Here is a 23,349-nt window from a genome sequence, read left to right as displayed (position 1 = left end):
GAAATAGCATAATGGAAAGAGTGCTGGGCAGGATACCAGGATTTCAGATAACATAACCCATGGGGGTGGGGGAGAGTTTTAAGTTCAGTCTGTCTGTTAAAATGTCACTTAATTTACAAAAGCCCATGCAGAAAAAGAGTAAGGGAATTATCTGACATGGGCAGGAAAAAGTATACACGTCGAATGACCTTGAGCAAGTCACTTCACCCCTTTGGGTATTGGATTTCTCATGTGGAAAATGGCAAGTGGAGAGGAGCAACCTTGACTAGATGATCACTATGAATTTTTCCAGTCTTACAGTTTTACATTTTCATACATTTACTGTATTCAATTAAAAAATAGCCAATAAAATGCATGTTCAAGCACGATTTTACATGAATTAAATTTAATTGTTAGGAAAAGGGATTATTATTATCCTTATTTGACAAATGAGGGGTTAAAGATTCTAAAAGGTAGAGGCAGAACTTAAACCCAGATTTGCCATACATACAAGTCTTCTCTTCTTTCCACTGTGCTGTGCTGCGTACCATGACACCACACTGCCTTCTTTTCTACATTTAAAGAGTCATGGTCTAAGAGAGAAGCAGACATAATAAACCGAAGTGAAAACTCCAGAAAATGTGGACGATTCTTTGTCTCTAAATCTTATGAAGGAAAAGAGAATTCATATTACAGAGATCTGCAATACATGGAAGGGAGCATTAGCCAGAGAGTCAGGAGATGTGAGTTCTAGTCCTGTCCATGCCACGAACTTGCCAAGTATCCCTAGACGTGTTTCCTCATCTGCAAAATGAGAGCATCTCCAAAGTCCGTTGGGTTTCAACATTCTGTGCTTCTCTGAGTCCCCAAAATGGAAAGCACACTTCTAGTTACGGTTATGAGTGTGAGCCCAGAGGTTTAAAATAAGTTAATGAGATGTTAAGCATTTGTGATGATTTTTTTGGTGGATATGGGATTTGCGCTGGGCCTGGAATAATGGGGGTGATTTAGGAAATTCATGAAGCATTTTAGTTCTTTTTAAATATACAAGGTTAGCTGACCATCTAAAGGAATCCATTGTATAAAATGAATGATCACCACTCCCTTCTCTATCTAAGTTTTGTACAATTCAGGTTTTCATACAGTGAGTTTATTTATAAAGTGAGAGCCACCTGTGCTAGAAAATACAGCCAAGTATTTGTCATGCTTTTGGGAGAGTAATATCATTTTTAAAAGTGAAAACCATGCCAATGTCTTTAAAATTCAAGTTTGAAGTAAAAGGATTGAAAGAAGGGATTTTTTTTCCCTGTGATGAGCCACTGTAAAGTGGGCCTCAGCACAAACCAGCTGAGCCCTTAGATAGGCATTGAAAGCCTCTGGCGTTTTTCTGCTTTTCAACTCTTAGTCATTTGGGAGGTGGGACAAAGCCATGCTGTCTACAAAGTTTATCCAGAACGTGCTGGTGTTAGAAGAAATCACTTGACGTCTATTATGTTTCTCTCGTGGAAGAGAGATGGCTATCAGCTACGATGGTGATTTCTTTTTAAAGGGGTTTAATTGGGGTATTTCCATTGAGCCAAATTCGAACTCACTCTCTTTATTTGTGTCTGCCAGGAAAACAGTGGAAAAATACCAAACAATAACAACAACAGAAGTCTGAGGACCGCTGTCCCAGGCTGCTCCTCTGCAAACAAGCAGAAAAAAATCTGTTTCCCTGCTGCCTAAGCTGCTGCTAACATGGCAGAGCTCCTAGAAAGGTGTGGCAAAGGGAAAAACGTGCAGGCTATGCTTTGCATGGCCACAGAAATATGTATAACAAATTGAGCAAACTACTTTTAGCCTACCTTTACAAGTAGCACTCTAAGTTGGGGGGCTGGCAGAGAGATTAGTTTCACACAGCCAAGTGACACACCCGTGAGCTGTTTTTCTAAAATATGGATTTCCTCCTATATAGGCAAGCTCGCATCCCTTCCTGAGGTAAGCCAGAAGGTGGACTTACATTTTTATCCGAAGTGCCAAATGATTTTCCGTGCAACAAATTTGTGCCTTTTACTGGTATTTTGTGTAGTGAGAATTTTGCAACTGATGGAAATCAGCTCACTTCTGTTCTGTAACTTAGTGTCTTGTTGATGATTTATTTGTTCAGTAGCAGAAACTATGACAAATTGTGTGAGGCGGCCTCATTTACTTTTTAGCTGCTATAGCCCTAAAGAATTTACATGTAAATGCGACTGTGAATGTTTTACATTTCATAAGCATGCTGCACGTGCTTTTGTAAGTTAAGTGGCATTTTTACAGATAGATTGAACTTAAAACAACCTCTCACCCTACAGGTTTTATTATCTGAAATCCTGGTAAGTCTGTCATGCTGGTTTCCCTGACTGCCAAGCAGGAGAGTTAAGCCTCTATTTTCTGTTTTTCTTCTCTCCTCTTCAGATGTGCAGAGCAGCCCACACAACCAGTTCACCTTCAGACCCCTCCCGCCGCCACCTCCGCCTCCTCATGCCTGCACCTGTGCCAGGAAGCCACCCCCTGCAGCAGACTCTCTTCAGAGGAGATCAATGACTACCCGCAGCCAGCCCAGCCCAGCTGCTCCAGCTCCCCCAACCAGCACACAGGATTCAGTTCATCTGCATAACAGCTGGGTCTTGAATAGCAACATACCATTGGAGACCAGGTACTTGAACTATTATTGATCCCACTAAACTTAAGTATTGGCAGAGGATGGTTCCACTGATTGCAGAAACTCATTTCATCATATACATCTGCAGAGACATACAGACGCACAAACGGATACACGCCCAGATGCATGGGCAAAAAGGAAGACTCCTTCACAGGCACAGATATGCAAACACACACACATCTAGATCTAGACACAGACACAGACACAGACCCAAACCAAAGCAGGTACGTGTGAGAAGATGAAGCCACAGATGCGTAAACACCCCACTGTCACATACCCACAAAAACATAAAACAAAGCAATTATCTAAGCTGTCACTGCAGCCTCAAAGTGAAAGGCAATTGTCCCTTGTTTTAAGAAACTGCAGTATTACAGGAAAACCTAAACACAACTGGAGGAGCGGTGATGGTTTCTGTTTTATTTATTGTAAGATTCTTTGAAAAAATAAGTTACCTTCAAACATTTAAAAAATAAAAGGATCAGCTTCATGTAATGGAAGTATATGTGTACGTTTCAAAACTAAATTCTGCTTTTAGGGTGAAGGTCTTGGTCTTTTGAGCAAAAAAGTTTGCCTTTGTTTTTCTTCACACGTTTAGGTTTCTAGATTCATTCCTCAGAGCTTGGTCGTGATAAAATTTCTACTCTTTGCAGTTTTAGGTCCCTTGACCATGATAGATTTTGGCACTAGATACAATTAACAAAGAAATTATTCATCCTTTCTTGTCACTTTATTAAATCAAAAATTACAACTTTATATTGACATAGAAAAATGTGAACTAATAAAACAAAGCATTCTATGTTCTTTGAAATTCAAAGACTTCCCCTTGTTTTTTGTGTGCCTTATTTAGTTCTACAATGGAATCTTTTAATTTTTGTTTTATTTTTATAGATTTGGGGGGTACACGTGCAGGTTTGTTACATGGATATATTGCGCAGTGGTTAAGTTTGGGCTTCTAGTGTACCCATCACCTAAAGGGTGAACGTTGGTAATTTTTTAACTCTCACTCCCCGCCCATCCTCCCTTTTTTTGGAGTCCCAAGGGTCTATCATTTCCATTTTTATGCCCTTGAATAGCCATTGTTTAACTCACATCTATAAGTGAGAACATGTGGTATTTGATTTTCTGTTACTGAGTTAGCTTGCTAAGGATAATGGCCTCTAGCTCCATCCATGTTGCAAAAGAAACATGATTTTATTTTTTTATGGCTGTGTGGTACTCTATGGTGTATATATACCACATTTTCTTTACCCAGTTATTTACTGGTGGACACTTAGGTTGGTTCCATGACTTTACTCTTGTGAATTGTGCTGCAATAAACACACGTATACAGGTGTCTTTTTGATATAACGATTTCTTTTTCTTTGGGTAGATGCCCAGTAGTACATTGCTGAATCAAATGACAGCTCTATTAAAAATCGCCATACTGTTTTCCATAGAGGTTGTGCTAATTTATATTCACACCAACAGTGTATAAGCATTGCCTTTTCACCACATTTTTGGCAACATCTGTTGTTTTTTGACGTTTTAATAATAGCAATTCTGACTGGTATGAGAGGGTATTTCATTGTGGTCTTAATTTGCATTTCTCTGATAATTAGTGATGTTGAGCATTTTTTTTATCTGTTTGTTGACCACTTATATATCTTCTTTTGAGAAATGTCTGTTCATGTCCTTTGCCCACTTTTTAATAGGAATTTTGGGTTGGTTTTTTTTTTTTTTTCTTGTTAAGTTCTTTATAGATTCTGGATATTAGTCCTTTATTTGATGCATTGTTTGCAATATTTTCTCCCATTATGTGGGTTGTCTGTTTACTCTGTTGATTATTTATTTTGCTATGTAGAAGCTTTTTGGCTTAATTAAGTCAAATTTGTCTATTTTTGTTTTTGTTGCATTTGCTTTTGAGGTCATATAATTCTTTGTCTAGGCCAATGTCCTGAAGAATTTTTCCTAAGTTTTCTTCTAGTATTTTTATAGTTTCTGTTCTTATATTTAAGTCATTAATCCATCTTGAGTTAATTCTTATATAAGGTGAGAGATAGAAGTCCAGTTTTCTTCTGCTATAGCTATGCAATTTACAGAAACTTTCTAAAGACAATTGTGTTTTCAAATGGGTATAATATACCATTTGATAAACAATGTGTGGTGTCATCTTCTAACCTGATATCTGGGAATTGGAATGGAAGGGGAAGGACTAGTCAACTCTCATAAGACTGCTTGTTGTTGTTGTTGTTGTTGTTGTTGTTGTTGTTGTTTAGCAGCATATTAAATTAAATACCAACCGTGGCATCAGAGAATATGTTACCATCAATGAACTGGAAGACTATGGCTCATGTCCAGGAAGTTGTATCATCCATCAGATTAGCAGATTAAATGGTTTCATAAAGGGTGATTTCTGCTATATTCCAAGAAAAAAATATAGCAGTCAGAACCTATGGGGATGATAACCCAAATAGAACTATACTAGTGATAGGGTTTCTGTATCTTTTTTTTATTAGTATTGAAAGGGGAAGGTGAGTAAAGGGTAAAATGCAAAAAACAATGGATATCTCTTCAAGGAGTTTTCAAACAGTGTTTATTTCTTCATTTTTCTTTTAATTCATTTGCAGAGCTTAGTGATAGAGAGTTGAGGAAACAGCAGGGCAATATGGTTAAGTAGCAGTTCTGACAAGCAAACACACTCCTTTCCTCTATGAAGCCAAATAACAGGAAATCTGGGAGAGAGTGGGGAACTGGGTTCAGGCAAATGGAGAGAGAAATTATTCTTATTTGAAATGTACATCTAGGCATGTTTGTACAAACTGCACCCACGGACCTTCTGTATCTGTGCAAGGAATGTATTAATTGGTCTCAGTTTCATGAGACGCAGAGAAGAACATAAGTTTTCATGTGAGAGTGAACAGAGTACCTTTTTAGTACATTTGAATATATATTTAGCATCACAATGATGATTTTTTAGAAGCCAGAAACCTTATTAGCTTGATCAACTAGAATTGTTCAAATACATCCTTTAAAATGCTCATTTCTCATGTAGTCAATAAAGGCAACTGTGGGTGCCCAGGAACTTATGCATGAGCTGTGTAACAGAACCTGTCTGAGCCTCAGCCTCCTCATGTGTAAAAATGAATATACAAATGCCTTCCTTCCTGATAAGGAAAATCGAGCTAATGTAATAGAAAGTGCCTCATATACTGTAAAGCACTGTACAATTGAAAGGTAATATTACCATCCATATTAAGTGGACACTTGCCTTTGCATAAATACCTCCAAATTAAGTAACTGACTTATTCCCAAATCATTCCACTCTACCTCAAACAACTATTAGTACGTTCTTTTTGAACCAAAATCTACCCCTTCTTAACTCTGCCTATTTTCCCCAAATCTAACTTTAGGGTCCCACACAATAAGTAAAATTCCCCTTACAATTGACAGCCCTTCACTGTTCCTGAGTCTTCTCTTCTTTGTGCTAAATGTTTCCCCAGTTCCTTCACTGGTTCCATAACACTGATGTCAAACCTCCCTTCCTGGTCTCTTTCTTTAGAACACACTCCGGTTTGTCCAAACTGCTCGTGAAATGTAATGTTCAAGGCTGAATGCAGGTGTGGATTCTTATTAGGCTCTCTTGTTACGAGAAGTCAAAGTCATTCAGGTTGCCTTGAGTAATTGAGAACATCTTTCCAGTGCATGTGTTGTCAGTCCTTGAGAACACAGGAAACTCTGGTCAATCCCCAAAGGAAAGGCAAAGCCTGCAGATCTCTACCATTAATAAGACTCAGCAATTCCCTGCATTTTTGCTCTTCTCTATCTCTTTGTCCAATAGCTTATTCTTTCCATCAGCTCAATAATTTCTTTTGTCTACCACATAGTTTCTACTATCTCATAACATTGTCAGGTTTCCAGTGAACCACATGACTCCAAGTGTACGTCCTCATAGACTCTCACCTCATCCCTTCAGCTGCATGTCCCATTGTAACTGCCTATCTTGGTCACTGTAGGCTCAAAACCCTAAGAGGGAATTTGATTAGCCCAGTTCATCCCTTTTATAGCAGGCTGTGTTTCAGTTTTTTGGCAAGCCCTGCCAATTATTCTCACAGTCAACTGAGGCTAGGGGGAGAGAAAAGTCATGTGATTAAAATAAGCAATAATATGGCCATCTACAGCTGTCCCTTGAGCAAGGGTTGGGAGCAGATTTGGTGTTCCTTCTATGGGACTCTCAGCAGAGAGTCATTTTGACTGATTCACTGAGGATTTTTTTTTTTTTTTTGAGATGCAGTTTTGCTCTTGTTGCCCTGGTGGAGTGCAATGGCCCAATCTCAGCTCACCACAACATCTAACTACCAGGTTCAAGCGATTCTCCTGCCTCAGCCTTCCCCATAGCTGGGATTACAGGCATGTGCCACCACGCCTAGCTAATTTTTTGTATTTTTAGCAGGGACGGGGTTTCTCCAGGCTGGTCTCAAACTCCTGACCTCAGGTGATCCACCCACCGCGGCCTCCCAAAATGTTGAGATTACAGATGTGTGCTGCTGCGCCTGGCTTCACTGAGGATTTTATGCTATGACCAACAATTAGCCACCTCTCTTGTTGTATGTAGTTTGGTTAATGCTGTCTACTCCAGTGTCAGCTTTTTCCTGGCCACATGACACTATCCATACACATTGAGAACACTGGAAACTAAACCCCCAAGCCTTTTTAACATGTTCTGAAGCTAAGCCATGTTTTACTTATTCTAAAATTGCATAGTTGATTATTTTTAAATTGTGTGTTTGATATGGAAGTTACCAGTGGAAATATATTTGGAGCCTTGGTTTGGCCTAATTTGATTTCATCTCATTAGTACGTGGAGACATTGCTGAGTTCTGATTCTACCATACAAACTATTTGTTTTTGCTTTCATAATTGTGTCATCCGTAGGCTTGTTAGGCATGCTTTCCTCATTTTCATGTAAGTTATCAATAAAAATGTTACATGGGATCAGATTAGGGTCAGATCTCTGTGCATACCACTGGTGATGTTTGTCCATCAGGCAGCATTCTTTTCCTAACAGCCCACATTTCTCTGTCTTGCTTGTAGCCATATTATGAGATACTTTGTAAAATGCCTTGCTGATATTCAGATATAGTATGTTTACATTCTTACTGATCTGCCAATCTAATAACCATGTCAGGAATAGAAATGAAATGAGATTTGTCTAACATGACTTGTTCTTAGAGAATTTCTACTGTCTTCTCATGGTTACTACTTTTTTCCTAAGTGCTCCCAAACTGTTCTTTTATTAACCTGTTCTGGAATTTTGTATTTAATCAATCTGTTTCTTGGTCTAGTCTAAGGAGTCCATATGCTTCCTGTTTATTTTGAAAACTAAAGCCAATGTTTGCTGTCTCCAGTCTCCTGTCACACTTCACCCACTCTACAGTTGCTTTTAGCAACTGTAACAAGGTAATCCAATTTCCAAGACCTCTTACCACTCTGGGATACAATTTTCATTCATTTTTTATAGAACAGGCAAATACCTTTTAATGAGTGCTTTGCCTATTTTAGCTTCAATTTACAGTTACTGATATTGATTTTACCATTTCAAGTCTATCATCATTCTTTTTCACAAAGAAAACTAGTACAGTAGTTGAGAAGGCCTCCCAGATATTGGTCATCCAATAACAATTTCATGGGTTGCATGTCTCCCCTACCCTTGTTCTTCTTGGTTTAACTATATTTTTTAAAACGCAATTTTCTGTCATCTTTAGCAGTTTTTTCTCAAGCCTCAGGCTCATTTAGGGTATAATTCTTCTTAGCATTATTTTCATCATGCCCTATTAAACTTATTTATTTTTGGTTTTCATCCCTTTATTTTGGTACATGTTCTTTAGAAATTCAAGCTGAATGCAAGTGGAGAACACCCAATATAGACACACTGGTTTCAACAAGAAAAAAAAAAAAAAAAAAAAAAACCTTCCCAACTCTCTTAATTCATCTCCATATTAGAATATCTCAGGGCATGAAGTTGTACCTACTTTACTTCAGAGAGCTCTTTTCCTAAAGTCTGGGATTTTGGCCTTGTAACGTACTTACGGACTTTAAGATAAAGTAGTTAACTTCCTCTAAAGGTTCTTATCACCTTCAATTCACCAGTTTCTCTTTTACTAAGTCAGGCAGAGAGGCAAGTTTCCTTATCATTTTCGCTACCTTTTGTGAGGTGTAGTCATTAACACAAGAATTTGAGAACTTGCCATGTATTTGCTTTTTGCAAATCGATACAACTAGCAGATGTTTATGAAGTTGAAATCACTCATGTTTAGTACCCTTTCCTCTTATGACACTTTTGTGATCTGTGTTGAAAATGAGCATCCATTGCCTCCACCTGGCCAAGTGGCTTATTATAGACTCTCTGACCTGCTACCTATTAGTCATGTGACATTGGGCACATTGCCTGTCATCACCATGCCTCAGTTTTCTCATCTGTAAAGTAAGAACAATAGTAAAACCTATCTCATAAGGCCATTGTGAGCATTAAATGAGATCATAATTGCAATGTGCTTAGAGCAGCCATAAACATAGTGAGCACTCCATAAATATTAGTCATAATAATGGCAATAATAATAACATAAGAGGTTATTTTACTTTTTGTCCCTATTTCTATCTTTACCAAATTAAAGGTATTTCTACCCTTCTATTCATGATTTCCTCAAAGGAAACACATATATCATTCCATCTCTTCTCTTAGCATGCTTTTAAATAGAATATACTCTTTCACCACCATATTCCAAATCATCAGAACCATCCCCCTTCTCCCACATTTTGATGATACATACCTGTGAGGCTTTTTAAGACTGCCCTGTGATCAGTCTTCAGAACAGCTTGTGGATTGCTGCCTGCCTTCCGTCATTCAGAAAAACAATATCCTGTCTACCCAGTATGTTGAGGATTGGGCCCTGCCCTGAGCCCTCCCTTACTCAGACATCAGCCTTGCTATCTCCCTCTCCAAGTCTTCTTAGAATTCACAACTTCTTCATTATATTTTGGCGGCAAGATGTTTTTGCAACCTGGAAAGATGGGCACATTGCCAAAGATGGCGAGGCTGGGTCATGTGTGCAAGCATATGTGCTCCAACATCCCTGGACTAAATTACTTATGTCATTGGGAACTTAGACCTCAATTCATGGACCTGAATTTCCCCATTTGCTATGTGGAGAAAATAACAGATCCTACCTTGTGGGGTTGTTTTCAGAACTGAATGACATAATATATAAAAATGTCTACTCAGAGCCAGGCACATGGAAAGTGTACAATAAATAATATTATTATTTTCAGTTCAGTATAATAGCCTGGCACAGACCTGCTGGCAAGTAGACGAATTCAGAGTTACTACAATTCAAAGAGATACATTAGCTTTAATCTGTTCTCAAAACATCCAGTATTCACATATACTTCCTGGTCTATGGATTATTGAGTATGTCCTGCACAGACAGACAGTCAGCAAACATTTACTAATTATTCCTGGTGCACTGCAGCTTCTATGGGGAATGGGAATCCCTGTATTCCAGAAATGTATGGTTTAGTACTAGTAACAATAATGATAGCTAAATATACAGCATTACTATATGCCAAGCATTACTCTAAGCCCTCATGAATCAACTTCTTTAACCCCTATGCTAGTATTCATGTGGTACGTACTGTTTAGTGTTGTCATCCTCAATTGAGAGATGAGGCAGCTGAGGTACAGAGAGGTTAAGGAACTTTGTAAAATCCCACAGGTAGGACATGGCAGATCCAGGTCAGATTTTGAATCCAGGCTGTAGGTCTAGCATCTTCATATTCAACCACTAAGCATCACTGCCTTTCTATAGCAGGGAAAGCAAAGATAAATAAATAACAGTACCATCACAAGTGTTTTGTTATATTTAAGTAATCCCAAGGTAGGAACACTTGGAAGTGGGTAGATCTAACCAAGATGGGAATAGTAGAGACTAAGGAAGTATTGAGGTAGGTAGAAGGGGGGAAAGTAGAAATTTCTCTGAGAAAATGGCCTAAAAATCATTTTGTTCTAAAATCATGAGGCGATATTAAGTGAAAAATGGAGGAACGGGCATTCTGGGAAGAACATGTCATAATCAAAGTTGTGCATAGTCACCAGTTATCTAGGTGATGTGAGGCATTATTCTGTTTATTATTTCTCTCCCTTCTCCTTCATATGCCATTTAAATACTCTTGACCAGGTTGGATACTCTGTGAGGAAGCGTGTTCTTTCTAGTACTAGTGAGAGCTAACCATTCTGGAATTGAAAACCTATCATTCTCAATCTATGAGCCAGAAATCTAAATTTCATGCTAAAAGTCCTGCTGTTATACTTCCATATTATCCTTCCTTTTCCAGAGGCCCATCCTTAGCTATACTAGACTTTGCAGATCCTTTTGGTCTTTTATTCTTTGATTTTTTTGTAGGGATTCTCTTTTTTCTTCCTTGTGGCATGAGCCTCAATCCCAAAGTTATATGGCTTTGGTGGCACAGTCCTGTGCCTATAAAATGCTGCAAGAGTGGTTAAGAGTTTGAATTGTAGAAAACAATGGAACTGGATTCAAAGTCCCATTCTGCTCCTTATTAGCGATAGAGCTTAGGCAATTTACTGAACCTTTCTGAATTTCAGTTTTTTTGAACTTAAAAATGGGTTAATAGCACTCACTTTATAAGGTTGTTACAAGCAATATTTCATATCACACATGAAATTTGCACTCTCATTTTAGTTTCCTTTCCTCTTTCTCTTCTTCTTATGTCCATCCCCTGGCACTGGTTTTATTCCTTTCTAGATTCTCACAATCATGATTTACTGCTTTCCTTCTTTTCTATAGAATGGTTTTTCCATTCTATCCATGAAATTTTGTGCAAGTAGATTGACCTGCCTTTAATACCCAATTAATTGAAGAGGTGCTTATTTCTGTCAGGAGGTCAAACACAGCCCACTTGCTGCAGAGCACTGGAATAGCTTCCTCTGCTTCCCAGCCTCTTTATCCAGGTTCACTTTTAAGTGGAATTGCAGCCATTTTTTCACTCTTAATTACTCTCTTTGCTGTCCCCCAATTCAAATTCCTAACTCAGAGTCTACTTGATACTCCATTATTCATGATAATTTTTGGCCAAGTGTTGGTTCAAGACAACTAATTTTGCTTGGCCTGCTCTTAGATGGTAATTATTTTTCAGAATGATGATAATGGACAGTAATCATGATCTATTTACCAAAATGAATCTTACTCAAATATTTTGCTGTGATTATCAACATTAGCGAAAACTTGGGATTGGGGTTAACATGACCACTTCAGTTCACAAAGAAAAATCAGAATTGTGTGGAGGAATTATGCCTGGTCAGGAGAGTGCAAGTAACCATCTTCATTGATTTTTAGCATATTCTGACAGATGGCTGCAGCTTGGTTGAGGCTAACTGCCCTTCCTGGCTTTAGGCCAATGTGACAGTTAAATGGAGTCTACGGGGTTATTTTTACAAAAGAAGAGCCAGGGCCATTGGCGGAGGAGATTTTGACAAGGAATAGAAAAAGAAATGAAATTTATATGACCAATATGTGTTACTGTACTTCCAGAGCTAGTGTCTCTCTTGGGGAAAAAAGAATCATTTGGAGGAAATATTCATTAATAGTGATTGCAGTAATTTATTTATGGAATGATACCCTTTAAATATTAACCCATAAATGTAAGCTCTCCAGTAGCAGTAATATGTCTTTATTGTACAGTACTGCTAAAATCTACCTAACATTTAAAAGTAGTTTTTTTCGAGGACATGCAATGGAAAAATAGAGACATAGTTTTTTCCTTCAATAATGAGTGGAGAAAATAAAATCTCAGAATGTACATATGCAGTGCTTAGATCCAACAGTATCTCATGCTTTAATCCTTTAACAGCACGGAGGTTAGCAAAAATCTATCTTCAGCCACAGATTTAAAGATTCTTTTTAAGACAGGAAAAGACACTGTGGAACTAATCTATGACCTATAAATCCTGTTTAACCAAGCTCAACCAAGCTTTTCAGCCTACGCCACATCATGGATATGGAATATGTTAAATTTACATGAAAGAGAATGCTGTAGTCTTAAAATATGTTTTACATGTTGAGAGTAAAAATATAAGCCTATTGTGCTTAGGCAGTGAAGAATAATACTTTGGAGATCATTGTGACACAGTCTCTAGTTACTTTGGCGGCAGTATTATTTTTAAGCATGCTTTTCGACCGACTATTCTCAGTTTCATTTCAAAATAAAACCATAGGCAAACATAATTTCTTTCATTTTGTAAGGAAAGAAAGTTTCACCATAGGTGAAAGGAAATCTAATTTTAATATGGAGAAGATTTACTTAGCGATGCAAATGTGAATGTAAATATGTTTTAGGGAATTTTTTTAAATGAGTTGACTGATGTAATATATGAGTATAGCAAACAAAAATTAAATTTCAGTGAAACCTCTGTACCCATCATTTTGCCCTCCCTCACCATATACTTATACACTTCACTATACCAGACTGTATATTTAAAACAGAGATGTATGGTTTTGAACAAGAGAGAACACAAGTTTTTAACAACTTCATTGACTGCAAAGTTACTTATCCAGGGAATCATAACAAATATTTCCATTATCATGAAGCATATTTAAAGCAGCAGAAAATAAACTTCCTGTCAGTTATTCTTATTTGCTATAGGGGTGTGTGTGTGTGTGTGTGTGTGTGTGTGTGTGTGTGTGTGTGTGTGTATCAAAAAGATGCTCTACTAAACATCTTCCTTTGTAAGAATCCAGCAGGTTCTGTATTAATTCCACAACATAAAAATGTTTGTAGCTTTAAAAGCAAGATGAGATCAGGTTAAATCTTGAGGTCTTTGAAATGTCTCTCCAAGAATTGTGAAAGTATGGTACTGAGTATTTCATTTAAAAAACAAAAAATCTCAAAAAGAATTGTTCCCTTTGGTGAAGAGATAAGCAAATAAACAATAGCACCTGCTTCCCCATTTTGTTAAAAAAAAAATTGGTGTGATGTCTGAGGGTATAAGAAAGTATATAATGCAAATACTTTAAATGAAAAACAGTTCATTATAAATAATATGGTGAATTTATTTAGCTAGATAAGTTTCAACAAATTTCAACAAATACTTATTAAGTGCCTACCAAGCACTCTTCTAGTTGCTGGCGCTACAACAGAGAACAAAACAAATAAAAACCTTGCCTTTAATGAGCTTACAGTCTAGTGGGGGAGAGAGCCTTTCCCCTAAAACATTGATCTTTTTTGAGGTTAATAATATTGCAAGACTTGTGGTCTGGCTAGATGGGATATGGAAGAAAGAACAGAGGAGCCAAAGATACCTCTTAGAAGTCTTCCTAGTCTGCCATCACATTTGTTTTAGACTGGGTAATTTATAAACAACAGAAATTGATTGCTGTCAGTTCTAGAGGCTGGGAAGTCCAAGATCAAGGTGTCAGCAGATTTTGGTGTCTGGTAAGCACCTGTTCTTCATATTCAGCACCTTGTTGATTTGTCCTCATATGTCAGAAGGAGCCAGCAGGTTCCCTGAAGCCTCTTTTTAAGGACACTAATCCCATTCATGAAGACACAACCCTCATGGCCTAATCACCCCCCAAAAGCCCTACTTTTTAACATCAATATATTGAGGATTAGATTTCAACCTGTGATTTCTTTTTTGAGATAGGATCTTGCTCTGCCACCCAGGCTGGAGTGCAGTGGCACAATCATGGCCCACTGCAGCCTCAACCTCCCTGGCTCAAGGGATCCTCCCATCTCAGTCTCCAGAGTGGCTGGGACCACAGGTACATGTCATCATGCTCAGCTAATTTTTTTATTTTCTGTAGATATGGGGCTTTGCCATCTTGCTCAGGCTCATCTGGAACTCCTGAACTCGAGCAGTCTGCTTGAGTGCTGGATTTACAGGTGTGAGCCACTGCTCATGGCCAACATATGAATTTTGGAGGGACACAAACATTCAGACTATAGCAACCTCCCCACTTCAAATTTCATATAGCAACTCCTTATTTATGGGCTCATAACATTCTGTGCATATGTTTATCACAATACCTTATTTCATTGTATATTTGCCTTCAAAAACTTGTATTTACTTGTCTTTGTTCCTCATTGAAACTTAAGTAAAGGACTATGTCTTTTCTTATGTTGATCCCTCAGCGCTTGGCTCATATCATTCAACAAAATGCATGGACAGAGGAAGTGAGCAGAGAACTATAGATGGATAGATTTCTGAAATCAGGAACAGAAGTTAGTGGAAGCAGTGCATTTTATTTTGAAAATATTGAAACACCTACGTGAGACATCTAGTTTGAAATGTTCAATATCCCCAAAGCAGTTGAAAATATGGATCTGAGTGCAAGGAAAGGAATAGAGAAAAATTATTCTCCTACCACTTGCTGAGTGCTTACTATGTGCCAAACATTTTGCCAACTAACGATCGCATTTATTTTAATTTAGGGTTCTTAAAACTAAGGCTTAGAAAAGTTGAACAACATGCCACAAGGTCATCAGTTAGCATGCAGGGAAGTCAGTCAAAACCCAGATATGTCTGATTCCAGAGTTCATGGTGTACATGGATAATTAAGAGTTTCGTAAGTAAATATAATGATAGTAAATATTAAAAAACCTTGATATTATGCAAGAATAAAAGAACACCATAAACCAAACCATAGAAACGCTTACATATTAGGAGTTCAAAGCCGGGCGCGGTGGCTCAAGCCTGTAATCCCAGCACTGTGGGAGGCCGAGGCAGGTGGATCACGAGGTCAAGAGATCGAGACCATCCTGGTCAACATGGTGAAACCCCGTCTCTACTAAAAATACAAAAAATCAGCTGGGCATGGTGGTACATGCCTGTAATCCCAGCGACACAGGAGGCTGAGGCAGGAGAATTGCCTGAACCCGGGAGGCGGAGGTTGCGGTGAGCCGAGATCATGCCATTGCACTCCAGCCTGGGTAACAAGAGCGAAACTCCGTCTCAAAAAAAAAAAAAAAAGGAGTTCATAGAGGAGAAGAAGCCAGCATAGGTGATTGAGGAGTAATCGTGGAAGAGCACAAACAAGAGGAAGTTTCCAGGAGGTGGCGATCATGATTTTCAAATGTCACAGAGGAATCAAACTGTGGATGAGAAGAGATCATTGACTCTATCAATTATAAACTTTTAAGCAGCCAATTTCAGTATAGTAGTGAGATTGAAGCCACGTACTGCATTGGATTTGAAGAATTAGTAAGAACTAAGAAAATGGAAACAGAAGGTAAAGTAGGCTTTTGAAATGGGACAGTAGGTTGAGAAGAGACTGAATCAGGGCAAAACTTTCATATAAATTGGAAGGCAAAATACAAGGGAAACTACAGTAGTGAGGAGATATACACTAGACATCAAGTCAGTGATGTGATTGACAAGAAGAAACTGACAGACCAAGTTAGAGATCAAGTTGCCTTAATGATAAAGAATATAGAAATATGCAGGGATGATCACATCATTCAGAAGAAAACAACATGATCCTATACAACAGTACAGGCTTCCCAGGTTGCCAAGCCCCAACAAGGACATAGAGCTGGGGATTTATTAATACTTACCTTTGGGATAAGGATTAAAATAAAAGTTTGCCTTTGGTATTCTCACAGTAGAGGTGATATTATATCCTCCCACTCTTGTCTAAAGTTGGTTCTCAAATATAGTTCATATTTCCAAGGGCAAGCACCTATCACTGGCCAGGACATAATTATCACTTAGACTTTTTGTCTCCATCTGGCATACAAAAAAACTACGCAGTCCCTTGTTACTGATGAAGACAGTTAACAGTGACATATGTATGCACAGAGCTTGCATTGACAGCATAGATGCTAACGTGACTATTTCCAATTCAAACTATCAAAATATCAAGTACAACATGATATTAGCTTCTTAAGTAAATTGAATTTCTTCTGGCATAAAATAGTCACAATCTGATATTTTTCCACTTTTCAACTAAAATAATTGTTTTTCTTGATGACAGTCTAATCTTTCATATTTTGTCACTTACCATAGTGAATAGTATTATTAGACAATTTTATGGTAATGTGGGTAGTTGTGTTTTAGTAGATTCGCTTGTGGCTGAATATTTTTTTCTTGTCTGTCAAAATCAAAAGGCTCAGATACTTGATAATATTTGATAATGTGCTGTATATGTAGGCATGGTAGGCATGTATATAGGTGTGTGCACATATAGGCATGTGTACATGTATAAGTATGCATGCATTGTCCAGAGTATTTTCACTAGTTATCTCATTTCAAACTGTAAACCCTGGAAAGTAGACATAATAGAAATTATGCCCAATTCAATGGTAAAATAACTGAGTCTTGACAAATTTTAATAACATATTCATGTGGCGCAAGAATGTGTTATTAAAATTTCTCGCAGCAAGAGAAATTGCTGGAATGTAAGTCCTGTGCAAACAACCCAAAGCTCTTTGCACTATAACAATTTGTCTCTGGTATACAAAGAACTCCAAGCCATCCCTTTTTGTCTTTCAGTGAATAGTTATGGTTCGGTTAAGTTTCCCTGCCTGGAGATATAATCTAGTTTTTATTCTATTTATATTAAAATCTTAAATGCCCAGAAAACTGGGGCATTCTGGTTAATTGGACTTGGTCGTTAGCTTAAGGTAAAACAGAACTTTTTACAAATTGTCATTCTTGTTGAAAATCATTCTTAAATATGAATCTACTTTCCATTTTAATCCAAAAGATCATAATATAATCTTTTATAATTGAAAATCTTATAGTACATCAGGGTTACCATTTAAACATGAGTTGTTATTGTAAAGCGCTCTAGATATAAAGGATGTTGTAGAGGGAACAAAACGTCTAGTGGTCCCAGGATATCCGTTGGAAGTTTTTAAAGACCCCATGTGAGTTTCTGAAAAAGCACTAGATTTAGGGTTCAAAATCTTGAATTCAAGTCCAATTCCGCTAATAAATAGCTATGTAACCTCAATATCTTTTTCTTCTCAATCTCATTTTCCTTAATAGAGGAAATGAAGTTAAATGATATTTGAGGTCCTTTCTGGCTTTACAATCTCTGTCATTCTGTGACTTGCCTTCTTGTCTTTTGCTCTTCCACTGAAAGAATCCTGCTTAATCTACCTTTCCAGTCAGTTGGATTCTAATTAATTGCAAGTTTACTAAATCTAGGTGAAGTCCCCAAACAAGTGAGATAGATTTAAGTTGAGCTGTCATAATTCTTTCTGAATTTCCTATAAGCAAGAAGAAGTGAAGAAGATACCACACTTCCCTTTATGTCAAGGGGTAATGATGATGACAGGCAAGTATAGTTAAGAAGGCAATGTTAGGCCAGTGCAAGACTAGTCTACGAAGTCATTTTTCCTGTTACACAATAGGTGCTTGATACAATTTTGTTAAATGAATGAATTTTAAAACCAAAACCCTTTGTGAACCCAAAATATCTGAGACGTATCTCAATTTAGAAAGTTTATTTTGCCAAGGTTAAGGATGTGCTGGTAACACAGCCTCAGGAGGTCCTGACAACATGTGCCCAAGGTGGTTGGGGTACAGCTTGCTTTTCCCGTTTTGGGGGAGACATAATACATCAATCAACGCATGTATGATTTACATCATTGGTTTGATCTAAAGGGGTGGGACAACTTGAGGTGGGGAGCTTCCAGGTCATAGGTAGATTTAAAAATTTTCTGTTCAGCGGTTGGTTGAAAGAATTATTAGTAGTAGAAAACAATGCCTGGGTTATAATAAGGGGTTGTGGAGACTTAGGTTTTATCATGCAGATGAGGCCTGCTTTAGAGAAAATAGACTGTAATTGTTTCTTATCAGACTAATGTCTGTGTTGATGTTAATGCTGGAAGGATATAATGAGGCATGTTGGACCCCATCTTCCTTCATGGCCTGAGCTAGATTTTCAGAATGCCCTTGGCCAAGAGAAAGGATCCATTTGGATGATTGGGGCCTTAGAATTTTATTTTGGGTTTATACCTTTATAGTGGCAATATTCAAGATGCAATACCTTATATAGAAGTCTACTCTGCCTTGGGTCATACTGTGAAGCTACAGTAGAATTTCAGTATCTTCCTTCAGGTTGTCATTCTCAGTCTAATTATGAAATAAATATAACTTCATATTATGTTTCCTATTGAAAGATAAAAATATAATCTGGTTTAGGTTTAAGTTCCAACCAGCCATTTCTATACTGCATCCTGTGAATCCGTGATGATATTTGTTCTCTAACTATAGACAATGATGCATAGAGAAAATAAGTCCAGGTTTAATATTATATTTGCCAAATACAGAGGCATATTTAGAGGTCAGAGGAGTGCATGAAATCCCTATATTCTTGACGTTGACCTTACCTTGTTTATCTCTCTGTGCTGTCCCTGAATAATTAAAGTGAACCGATGTGTTTCTTCTTTACACTCTCAAATCCACACAGCAGGGAACCAGGGAGAGAACATTTCAGTGGAAGGCAGGCCTGGTTTCCACAAATTCTTCTGTGCTCAAGTGGAATTGTAGTTACTAAGCTTTAGAGCACAGCACAAAGCTGAATTTGACCGTTTCTTAAATGGCCTAACTTAAGAGGAGTTAATGTTGTTTCAACTGCTATGATTATTAAATATTCCCCATATTTTAATCCGTTCAGGTTTTGGATTTATGCCTCCTGACAGGTTCATGAGGGGCAGAGTTTAAAAAGCAATTTTGAAAATCGAAAATAAAATTTTTTTCAATTCTTACAAATATTTCCTTGTTTGGTCAGCAAGGGTAAATGTTTGAGGCAATTATCAGTGAGTTGTATATGCTCTCTGGCCCTAGGGTTCAGGGTATCGTTTGGATAATAGACCAATCCCAAGTGCAAATAGCGTCAAGGAGGAACAGCTGTGAGCTTGGGGAGAAAGAGAAGATCAGGAGTGCCTGGCATGAAAATCTTCCTCTGGGAGTCTTTAGAGTGATAGATTTTCTCCTGTAGGGATGTAGAAAACTTCAAAACTGCACGTTCCGATTGGTTGCAGAGTTTTAGACAAATGGTTCCCAACTTCACTACTATTGACATGTTGGGCTGAATAATTTCTTGTCATGTATGTCTTGAGGAGGTGGACTGTCAGGATGTTTAGCAGCATATCTGACCTCTACCCGCCAGATGCCAGCAGTACCCTTCCCCAAGTTGTGATAACCAAAAATGTCTGCTGACATTGCCATTGGCCCCCTGTTGAGAAACACTCTTTTCGTACCCAGTTTGAGAAACACTCTTTTCCGTCAGTGCTTCCTAACTTAGTCCTGGTGCTGGCAAAACAAAATCTGTTGTCACTGGCTCACTTTTTACTCAAACCCCTCTTCAAACCCCTAATTTCTTTTTTCCCTTTCCATCTTTCCCTCCTCCTATTCCTTTCTTCCAAGGCCTTCGTTAGAGGGTTTAGACAATTCTCCAGTTTATACCTTGGGATAGAAACTATTAAACTACATCATTTAAATCTAAGCCTCTCTGCATTGCTGTACTTTTAGTACAGTGGCAACTCCTCGTATAATTTTAACCCCAATTAACTTGTCATATCCTGCATTTTTGTGAGAGTCTTAAGCAAGAGAAATATTTTTTTGACACATTGAATATATACCCAGTTTGTAGTATACTTAATTGACTTGTTTTCTGGTAATGCATAAAGATGGAAAAATACAGGGTATCCTTGCTGACTATTTATTTAGATCAAAACTAAACAACCTATAGCAAAGGAGGCCAGAGTGACCCCTGAAGCAACTAACAAATGATCCTCTAACCTTACAAAGATAGCCATATTTGTCTGTAAGATTTCCTTTCTTCCTCTATTCCTTTCTCTTCTCTTACACTCTTCATTGTCCCTATGTTCACATTTTATCCTCTCTTTCCTGCCTTACTTTAGACCTGTACTATTTGGAGGCATTTCTTAGCTCTTCTGATACTGTTCTTGCTAAAAGCTTACAAGGACACAGAAGCCTGAAAGAAATGGCACGTGGAGATGCACATAACATAGGATGGCAAGAAGCATGAGGGCATTGGAGACAATAGCAGTAGTGAGGCTAACAGGCCCACAGAGCCCAGGTCATGACAGACCTTATACAAGTAGTAAACCTTCATTTCAAAAATAGAAAGGACACAGATAATCACCAAGAAAAATATCTACAACTTCCATCATCCAAAGATACTTACTACTAAGATTTCCATTTGTTTTCTTCCAGATTAGATGTCTGTGGAATAGGGATTTGGGGTTGTATTTTGTTTTTGGTTTTGTGTGAGAGGGGACAGCACATAATTGTAGATGTACTATATGTATGAATTCTGTTTCTTGCCCAACATGGAAAATTATCTAGTTACTGAGGATAGAAAACATGTAAAAATAAATTAAATTTTTAAAGGAGTTTGTTGTGGTTTTTTTTTTTTTTTTTTTTTTTTTTTTTTTTTTTTGAGATGGAGTCTCGCTCTGTCTCCAGGCTGGAGTGCAGTGGCGCAATCTTGGCTCACTGCAACCTCTTCAAGCGATTCTCCTGCCAAAGCCTCCTAAGTAGCTAGGACTACAGGCGCGTGCCACCACGCTCAGCTAATTTTTGTATTTTTGGTAAAGATGGGATTTCACCATGTTGGCCAGGATGATCTTGATCTCTTGACCTCGTGATCCGCCTGCCTTAGCCTCCCAAAGTGCTGGGACTACAGGCGTGACCCACAGCGCCCAGCTAGGAGTTTTTTTGTTTTGTTTTGTTTTTTAAGTGGAGAATCTCACAGTGAAAGAAAAGCACTGAAAGTACAGCCAGGTCTAATGAAATATGAAACTCTCTCCATCATTCTAGTTCTTTCCAGGGCCAGATGATGTCTCATCTCTGTGTCTCTCTAGATATATGCTGCATTCTCAAGCTTGTGTCTAGATAGGATTTCTTTCTCTGTTCCCGTGTGGTGTTGTAACTCCGGTTCTGGCTCAACATGATCTGGCATCTTGGCTTCCCCAGTTGTGTATCTGTGTCTAGATTTCTGAGAGAGAAAGAAAGAATACAATTGCCTCTAAGTTTGGTTGTCCAATTCTGGTCCCATTAACTATGGTTGCTGGCAATGGGGAGGGGACATAGGGGGATCATGGATGCCTTGTCCAGGTCTCTGTGCTGAGAGATGATGATCTACATATATAATATGCTTATGTGGTTACAAATTCTTTGGATTTTCTGACTGCATAATATTCCATGGAATGAATGTTTACCAGTGGAGGAGATCCGAGTTACCCTGACCAGCAGCATAGCTGTATGGGTCTGTAACAACTTCAATTCTTGCCTCCTCAGAAGAAAGCATTCAACTGAGGGGCATGAAGCAGAAAAAGAGACTGAGGCAAGGTTCAGAGCAGAAGTGGACATTTATTTTCAAAGTCTTCAGAATGAGAAAGAAAAGGAAAATTCCCTGGAGGAGACCCAAGGAGGCCACCTGAAGGTCCAAGGGAGAAAAGAGAACAAAAAAAAGGTGCCTTTAACTTTGATCCTAGGGCTTTATAGGCTTGTCTCTTTCCCAAGATTCTACCCTTAGGGTGGGTTTCCCACATGCTCCGTGCATTCCTTACTGTTTGGAATTGAGCTCGCACAGTGTGTTTAGGGAGTTAAAACACATGCCCATCTGAGGCTTTCTTTCCTTTTCCAGTGGTGTGTACCTGGAAGATCATACTTCGCTATTTTTCTCTCTTAACATGCATGTCCAGGAAGTTGCTTCTCCTTGGAGCCTATCAGGAAATTGCCTCTCCCTAGCACCAGCTGCCAATTTATCACTATTTGAAAGGCATTGCAATAATTGCTGAACCGTCAACTGACATTTCTAGTGGGTGATAGGGAGAGCCCTCTCCTGCCCTGCTCATGCCTATCTACTCATAACAATTGTAGTAGGTTCCTTCCATATTTGAGTCTGCTTTCTTCTAGCCAGTGGATGAGGAAGGAGATTGGGGATCATGGGTGGGAAGTTTTACGAGTCAAGATTTGAAGTGTCAAACATCTCTTTTGCTCACACTTTACATTTCATTAGCCAGAACTCAGTCGCGTGACCACACCTAACAGAAATGGTGGCTGGGAAATGTAGTCTATTTGTGTGCCCAGGAAGAGAAGAGAACGTGGATGTTGGTGAGAAGCAGTCTCTGCCTCTGGCTGTTTTATTTTGAGGCTATTTCAAAGGACAGTCATGTCCTTTGCCAGCTTATTCTTTACAGAAGAAAAATGTTATGCTGGATAGGTTAAGGGACTGATTTGGGTGGCATTTCTTATTTTTTTATGACATTATAAAATATTCTTACCTTTAATGTACATGTACGAATAAGACTTTCAAAGAAATGAAAGCTGATAAAAGCCAAACGTTGATCAAGATTCTTCAAAAGTTGCATCAGGACAATGATCTAGATTTTCAACCTGAAGTGTTTGGTGAGAAACTCTTAGGCTCTATCTTTCTTGTACTCCTTTGTAATTAATTTGAAACATTATTTTTTTAATATAAGAGGTCCTTGCTGATATACATTATAATTCAATACAAACAAATGATACCGAAAAGTATATCATGTCAACTGGCTCATAAAATACACCAGGAAAATACATGGCTGTAGAAAATGAAGATGAAAAAAAAGAGGTCATCAAATTATAATACTCTGCCTACTGCCCCCTCCTGTATAAA

General features: G+C 38.2%; 1 protein-coding gene across 2 annotated transcripts in view; it reads left to right on the top strand.

Moving 5' to 3' along the window:
* Window positions 1–2,392: 2,392 nt before the first annotated feature.
* Window positions 2,393–23,349, top strand: part of TENM1 (teneurin transmembrane protein 1) — a 355,328-nt gene continuing 334,371 nt past the window's right edge. For both annotated transcript variants that reach the window (XM_032268248.1, XM_032268247.1), the window contains exon 1: window positions 2,393–2,656. In XM_032268248.1, coding sequence (XP_032124139.1) covers window positions 2,541–2,656 — 116 coding nt within the window. In that variant the 5' untranslated portion in view covers window positions 2,393–2,540. The remainder of the gene's footprint in view (window positions 2,657–23,349) is intronic.

The sequence above is a fragment of the Sapajus apella genome, unplaced genomic scaffold (genome assembly GCF_009761245.1).
Source record: "Sapajus apella isolate SASKATOON/1434 unplaced genomic scaffold, GSC_monkey_1.0 scaffold176, whole genome shotgun sequence".
NCBI classification, from domain to species: domain Eukaryota; kingdom Metazoa; phylum Chordata; class Mammalia; order Primates; family Cebidae; genus Sapajus; species Sapajus apella.
This window is presented reverse-complemented; position numbering and strand designations above follow the sequence as displayed.